The sequence below is a fragment of the Borostomias antarcticus genome (assembly GCF_949987555.1).
Source record: "Borostomias antarcticus genome assembly, chromosome: 14".
Lineage (NCBI taxonomy): Eukaryota > Metazoa > Chordata > Actinopteri > Stomiiformes > Stomiidae > Borostomias > Borostomias antarcticus.
In genome coordinates, this window is record NC_140247.1 from 10,117,524 (window position 1) to 10,125,654 (window position 8,131).

At 45.4% G+C, this 8,131-nt stretch overlaps 1 protein-coding gene across 1 annotated transcript; it reads right to left on the minus strand.

Annotated features, from left to right (window-relative positions):
• Positions 1-2,242: 2,242 nt before the first annotated feature.
• Positions 2,243-2,596, minus strand: LOC311317352 (gap junction gamma-1 protein-like; the record flags this gene model as incomplete). Its single annotated transcript, XM_084448435.1, has 1 exon — positions 2,243-2,596. One exon carries the CDS (start codon positions 2,594-2,596, stop codon positions 2,243-2,245), a length of 354 nt encoding a protein of 117 aa, XP_084304561.1.
• Positions 2,597-8,131: the final 5,535 nt, after the last annotated feature.

An 8,131-nucleotide genomic window follows, 5' to 3' on the forward strand; every position in this document is an offset into this window, starting at 1 on the left:
TGTATATGTGTGTGTGTGTGTGTGTATGTATGTGTGTGTGTGTGTGTATGTTGTGTGCGTGCGCGTGTGTGCATGCGTGTGTATGTGTATGAAAGAGAGGGATGACTCACTCTCACCCCTGACCGTCGTCCCATCCGCTCCGTCAGCCAGATCGGTTGAGAAAGGCGAGGCCAGGCTGTGCGTGTGCACCGAGCAGAGCCTGCCGACGCCTCGCTGCCCACGCGGGAGGCTCTCGGCTGGGCAGGTGGTGTCGGGACGGGCCCCTGGCAGGAAAGCCCCTGGGTGGTGGGTGCAGAGAGAGGCCAATCCTGACCGCCGGGCAAAGGGGTGACACCACGGTCATCTCACACCGTCTCTCTGGCTATGATCACTTCCCTTTCACACGCACACACGCTCTCCCCGCTGCCTCCGCCTCGGCAGGCTACCTCACGCAGAAGTACGAACCCGCGCCCACCTCACATCCGTGTCATAGAAATTGTAGTTTCACCACCTCACCACCTCCCTCAACCTTTCACATAGCTGTGCTAATCTAATTTATGACAGGATGACCTCCAGGAGGTCAACACACCTAGACGTTGTCTGCCCCAGAATAACCATCCTATTGTCCCTGCAAGAATTACCGCCCTTTCTCATGTCACGTGTCTGTATTCTCGACCACTGTTAATGATGTCCGCCATTTAATATGACGTGTACAATGGGTTAGCCAATCACATCCCTGGAAGCGTCATACCTGTGTATTGCTTGAATATAAGTCCGCGCAAGACCAGACTGGGGCACTTCACTTGGATGAACGTGCGTGAAAGGGAAGTGATTACAGGATTTAATGTTTATCATTTGATCTTAAAGATTTAAAGTCGCACTGAAATGAAAAAAGCATTCTGTCCCATTTTGGTTCACATAATTAGTCATAGTGTTCACCTATTCAACGATGCATGCCAATTTATTTTTTTTAATTCTACTTTTGTTGTAATCTTATATCAAAGTATATAATTTCTTACTTCCTGGAAAACAGTAGGTCACGTGCAATTACGACAATAGGTACCTTAGATTTTAGGCCAATAATCTCACGACATCCACCCGTCAATCAACGCTATCCTTCTATCGAATCTGTCTAAAGTTCTTAAAACCCGTCCACTTGTCAATGTTCCAATCAAATTCCTCTAAACATATGTCCCACCCTCATAGCTTGTTTGCGTCGGAAATACGTCAAACTACGGAAGTTAGATGATCTCAAACGTCCGTTTCTGTGCAACTTTAAGCACTACTGTTGACGTGGAGTACAGCAATTAACACAATCAATGGTATTCAATTATGGAAGACAGGATTGAGCTTTGAATGAGATTATTTATTTGCCAGTGGAAACACAATTTAAGTATTGATCCCTCCTGACTTATATACATATTTTATGATCCTTTTCGACTGTGACACCAGAGGAAACAACTGGTAGCCAATGTAGTCGGCACCGCCGTCCCCCGCCAGGCCTTATGAATGAAAATCCTACTTGGTTTAGTTTAGATTTCACGAACACGCTGAGTGGTCGGTCAAGCTGGTTTCAAACAAAGACAATAGTTTTATTCTATGTTACGGTTTGCAAAGCGGACTCTGCACAGGAAGTGTATCCTACGCGAGAGTGGGAAATCTCACTCGGGAGTAATACCTTATAACGGGAAAAAGGAAGTGACGTGCAGTTTCAGGATGAAGAGGACAGGGAAGTGATGTCACACAGAAACAATTTGTAGTTTTAGCAGACTGATTCTAGGGGAATGAACTACAAAGTTAGAACAACAGTCAGGTAGGAAAACAAAGAAAACGACAAATGGTGTGGGTGACATTGGTGAGACTGAAATGTCATTAACAGCCCCTGTCCTAGGGGTCTGGCCCGCCCTCGGCGTCGTTGTTTAGAGGGCTCCTGTCCTCCTGGCCGTGGCGGCGGCGGCATTCAAGGTTGTCGCAGATGGCGCCGATGCCCAGATGGAGCATCTCCCACATGTTGAGGGCGAGGCAGAGCATGGTGATGCCGTACATGATGCACAGGAAGACGGTCTTCTCCGTGGGCTGCGACACGAAGCAGTCCACGCTGAGGGGGCAGGGCTTCCACTGGCAAACGTAAACGGGCGCCACGCGGAAGCCGTACAGCAGGTACTGGGCCACCAGGAAGCCCGCCTCCAGCGCCGTGCGCGTCAGCAGCTGCAGCACGTATGCGGGCATCAGGCCCTCGTTGCAGATGCACCGGCGCTCGTCGTCACGCGTCGGCCACGCCCCCCCTGGCCTCCTCCTGCCGGGTGATTTTCCTGGCAGCGTAGGCCATGTACATGAGGGACGGCATGGTCACCAGGATGATCTGGAAGACCCAGAAGCGAACGTGGGAGAGCGGCGCGAAGTTGTCGTAGCACACGTTCTCGCAGCCCGGCTGGCCGGAGTTGCACACGAACTTGCTCTGCTCGTCGTTGTAGATGGACACGCCACCCACAGTGGTCAGCACCATGCGGAAGACGATGAGCACGGTGATCCACAGCTTCCCTATGAAGGTGGAGTTGTTGTGGATCCATTCCAGCAGGCGCGTGAGGAAGTTCCAGACCATGGCGTCGTCGGACATTGGGGACAACAGGGTCCCTCGATGGCCTGCTCACAGACTCTGCATGCCGGACGGAGAGAAGGACGAAGAGAAGGATGGAGAGAAGGACGGAGAGAAGGATGGAGAGAGGGGGGGGCAGAGAGAGAGAGGGGGGGACAGAGAGAGAGAGAGGGGGGGACAGAGAGAGAGAGAGAGGGGGAGACAGAGAGAGAGGTGGGGGACAGAGAGAGAGAGGAGGGGGAGGCAGACAGAGGTGAAGAATGTGGAGATGGATCAAGAAAGATGAGATATGGAGAAGGAGAGGAGAGGAGGAAGAGGATATATTAAGGAGTATGAATGAAAAATCTTACATAGATTTGAGAATATCCAGGACTTGAAAACCCAATGAGTACAAAAAATAGATTAAAACAATTTGTTAAAAGTACAACAAATAAGATTAGACACGTTCAATCAACCTATCGTGCTGTGCTGGGAGATAATTTTTTTTCCTGTTATTTTTTTTTCCTTATTTTTTCTTCCCTTGTTCAACAAAATGGTAGACTCAACAAAATGGTGTTGAGTAGAACAACAAAATGGCGGAGCCACAAAATGGTGGACCACAAAGGAAAACAGGAAGTGTCTCACTTTATTTTTTCACACAAGCAGTGAAATAGGAAGTCACTACATGTGCACAAAGTAAGGTTTAGAACAGCTTACCATGCGGATGCACTAGCTAACATGTGGATGAACTAGCTAGCATGTGGGAGCTAGCATTAACAATATAACATATGGTTGAATAAAGGATTCAACATAAAGGACAGGTAACATGAACAGAAAAATAAATTTAGCCAGCACAGAGCTTAGTCAGCATCAAAATTAACCACAGAAACAAACACAAAACAAAACCAGCACAAAACAAAGAACAACCAGCATAAACATGGGTTTAACAGTAAACAAAACAAAAAACAGGATCTCAAATCCCAATACAAGACCAACAAATACAGATCTACCCGGGTCTAGACTCAAACATACAATGGATCCAACAGCCAAATAGAAAGCCAAAGCTTTACACAGAACACAAAAGACGCAGGACGCAGCAAACAGCCAAACGCACACGCCGACGAAAGACACCCGTGGTCACCGTCTAGCCACGAACACGCACACCCGGGCCATCAAACAAAACGAAAACTAGGCCTACCCGTGGTATTTAGCTCACAGATTTTAATTCAAAGAACTTCTCGAAGTACCAGCAGCCATCTCCATGTCGTGCCTTTCACAACAGGAGTAGAAAATAAGTCTTAAATAACAAGACTTCTTGAGCCGTGCAACCCCACGACACTGAATGCAAAATTAAAACCCTCAATATCAGGGTTCCTTTCGAGCCATGCAACGCCACAACTCAGAACAACAAGGCTTTTTCGAGGTAAGCTAAATACCTGAAATCCCATCCCCGCCGCCAAATTATGAATGAAGAATCTTACTTGGTTTAGTTTAGATTTCAAGAACACGCTGAGTGGTCGGTCAAGCTGGTTTCAAACAAAGACAATAGGTTTAATCTGATGTTTACGGTTTGCAAAGTGAACTCTGACGGGAAGTGAATCCTAGCAAAGGTGAGGGACTCTGGACCGAAAGTGATAACTTATAACGCGAACAAGGAAGTGACATCCAGTTTCAGAATGAAGAGGACAGGGAAGTGTTAACTTTCGTTGTCTTTTATCATTGTCCTTATTAAGCTCTGCGTTGTGTTTTGATTTCAATAAAAGACGGCCCCTAATCTCACACAATACCACACAGTCCAGAGTCCCCTTTCTCAGGTGTATTCCAAATGAATCTCTCCAACACGGGATTTGAGCCTCAAGCAAAAGCGGTTTATTCCAGAAGGTTTAACATACAAAAGACAATGGCATATAGTCTAATGCACAGATGACCTGTCTGGATGCTGTCTGAACTCAAATCAAAATATCAGAGCTCGAGCAAGGTTCTTATGGTTCGGGTGCCCCCCCCCCTCGTCTCTTCTCCGATAAGACTGTCTTTCTGGTCTCTTCTGTGGCCTTGTTTTGTCAAGTTAACCTACGCCGCCTTGGCGCTAACCACAACAATTGCTGTTTGGCACCAACCAGTGTACCAGCCATGGAATGTCATCTTTATCTCATAAGTCTATGGAAGAGGGACACCATTTCTTACAGAAAGCTACAGATACAGCCATACTCAGAGGTCAATCATTATAATTAGGAACAGCTAACAGGATCAGATTAAACCAACATTTCTCTGAAAATCAACCAAATTCATCAATATACATCAGAAGTGATGTCACACAGGAACAATTTGTTGTTTTAACAGACTGATTCTAGAGGAACGAACTATAAAGTTAGAACAACAGTCAGGTAGGAAAACAAAGAAAAGAACAAATGGTGTGGGTAACATTGGTGAGACTGAAATTTCATTCACAGAGGATCACAGTAAGAACTTTTCTGCCTGACAAAAAAAATCACAGGGAGATCAAAAAATCTTTGTGACATCTTTTCAGAAAAGCTGATGAGCGAAAGAGTTTCACCGCATACTGTAAGTGGAGATAGCAGATTTAGAATTCTGCTGCTTCTTAAAATTCACCAGCAGACATGAGTAAGAGAAATAGATAAATGACATCCATAAAAACAAGTTTTCTCTTGTAGCATGTTTCTAGGGTTAAAGCTATGACTCTGACCGGTTTAATTTATGATTATACCACGGTTATCAGAAATATGAAGGAAATTGATTTTATCAACTCGTATGGGGCACCACCCTGTTTTGTACAGGGAAACAAGATAACCTTTATCAATAGTCTAATTTATTCATAAATCTCATTCTGTAGGCGGAGTCCTTGACTCAATCAAGGGACCTAAGATAATGTAATGATGCTCAGACGGTCAAAAGTTAATAATATTTATTGAAATTATACTAATCAATTATCAAAATAATATTAGAACACAATTCAATAATATATGGAAGAACACATGTGGCAATATGAAAACACAGCAGAAATGAAAAGAATGATGTCATGGGTTATCACCGCCTATCCTAAGTCTTCTAAGCTTAAACAACACTTTGGCATCTCACACCACAATCATAGGAGACTGTTGGATACAACCTTAGTAGCGGTGTGTTAGCGCGTTGCGCGTTGTCCGGGCGGTGTTGTCTGGCTCGAAGCATGGAGGAGGCACGTGACGTGGTGGTTGCTCGGTTTGATGAAGGGGCAGCGCGCCTGCTCTCCCGTTGAAACAGTGAAAGTAGCGTTGCTGCGCGAAGTTGATGTTCGCAGAGTTCAAAGTTCAGTTTCAGAGTCCACAAGTTGCAAATATCTCATTCAAAACCTCTGCTCTCACCAGAGGTGGATCTTTGAAGAGTTGGTGGAAATTCCTAAGCCCTGTGTCGACTACAGAGTTCTTAGATAGCGGTTCAGCATTCTACAGATACAGGCTGATTTGATCAACCGGCACACAGCTTGGATCCTCGGTCATGTTACTTGGGGAAACACGGACCCTGGTAGTTGAGGGTTACAAGAGAACAAGATAGAGAACAATGGCGTCTCACAGCTTAAATACCTGCGCTTTGTCGGGGGGTGGGTGCCCGTGACCCCCGTCCGGTGATTGGCCAGTTGATTCGTGACCTCTCCTTTGGGGGCGTCTGAGAGACTGATAGTAATTTTCAGGAAATGTTTTAATCCGATCTCATTACCACCACATTGGGAGGACATTAGTAAAAATGACATTATTGTATCCAGTACATTGGCCGGAGCACATAGAGTATAAACACTTGCATCTTTAATCAGACTCACATGTTGGATTCACAATTTTTAATACCGCTCTGAGCCTGTTTGCTCCCCAAACCCCGTTTATTCACAGATATGTCCCTTATTGAAGAATAAACACTGGCACTGGGAGAATAGCTCAGTTTCATGGCAGTTTTCTTATGAATGCAGGCTCTGGAATTCTCCAATCAATCTATCAATCAAAGCTTTAATTTGTATAGCGCATTTCATACCCAGAGGCAACACAATGTGCTTTACAGAGAACAAGGGAGGTGGGCATACGACCCACCTCTACATATTCCAGAGGGAAGCAAAAAAACAGTAATCACCCGGGGGCCAGATAAGTGAGCTGTAAAAATTCTTCCCTGACCCCTCTCAACAAGGCGATCGAGCAAGCATAAAAGCAACACAGATATTAAAACAGGCAACCTGGAGCAAGCTCCTGGAATATATTTGTCTAACGGCTAAGAACATTTATAGAGCAATAAAAAAAAAAATTACATTAAATAAAATTTTCAGAGCAAGAAAGGCTAAGGGGCGAATTCACTAAAGCAAATTGCGCCCGCTAATTGCACCATTACATTGCGCGTCAGTTGCGCCAGCTATGTGCTCCGTTTTAAAAACCTATTCACTAAAGACATTGCGCTAATAATATCCCAGCGCAAACACGCCCATTTGGTGTTTGCGGCTGAGTGCAATTTGCTGCTGATATAGGAAATGACTATAAATACTGCGCATGCAGCGCATACAACTCGTATGCATATCATTGGACGATGGCAGACAGAAAAAGAAAGATACGATTTTCAGACAGCGAACTTGAAGGCCTCACGGACGAGGTTCAAAAACATGTCTCACAGCTTTCCGCAAAAAATATCACGACTGCAGCAAAAAATCGTATTTGGGGTTTAATTTCCCAATCAGTCAGTGCCATTTGTGTGTGTAAACGCGGAAGACTGCAAACGGAGGTGGAATGATTTGAAAAGACGAACAAAGGAACATTTTTCATTTTATGTTATGCAAGTTGCAGCACGATGATCTGGCATACTTTTGGGGGAGTGTATAACATTGCCCCACCGGTACGATCTAGGCATCTAAACGGCTTTTCAGGATTCCAAATGTGCACTCAATCACACCGCGCGTCCTGATGTGAGCCCAGTTGTACGCCGCCTCTCCAACGTTGGAAGGATTACGCACGGGAGTCATCATCCATGGCTGAAGATGATACCTGCCGTCACCTATGATACAAAAGCAAAATATTTTCAAGACCATTCAAATAAATAAAATATTGTGTAGGCTATGTTTTTATTTATTTATACCTATATCGGCCCCCAGCCGTTCAATGAACAGCCATAGGGAATGCGCAGTTTCGCGTATAGACTATTATACGCACAGTTTCGTGCTATGTAGGCTTTTATAAATAAGTATTATTCATTGGGGGAGCTTGGACTCGCTGGGGACGGGTGGAGAGACGCATAGTCAACTGAGCCTCCCCAGACGCGACTTCATCCTCCAGTTGGCTGAAGAGCTGCGCGCTCTGGTGTCCAAACAGCTACCGCGGTGGTTCTAGTGTTAAATCAAAAAGTGACCTTCTTCTAAATATTCTCTCACGAACAACAAGCCTGGCATTGCGATGCCGAATTCGCCTCGCAACAATCACTGCTGCCATGATCAGCGGACAGGCTGGCCGCGACACACTCCTTGCACTTAAATACCACCACGTCTCTGAAAACGCAATTAATTTCACTTTAACTGCGTGAGGCAATTTGCGCCGATCTTTGTGAATTGGGCGG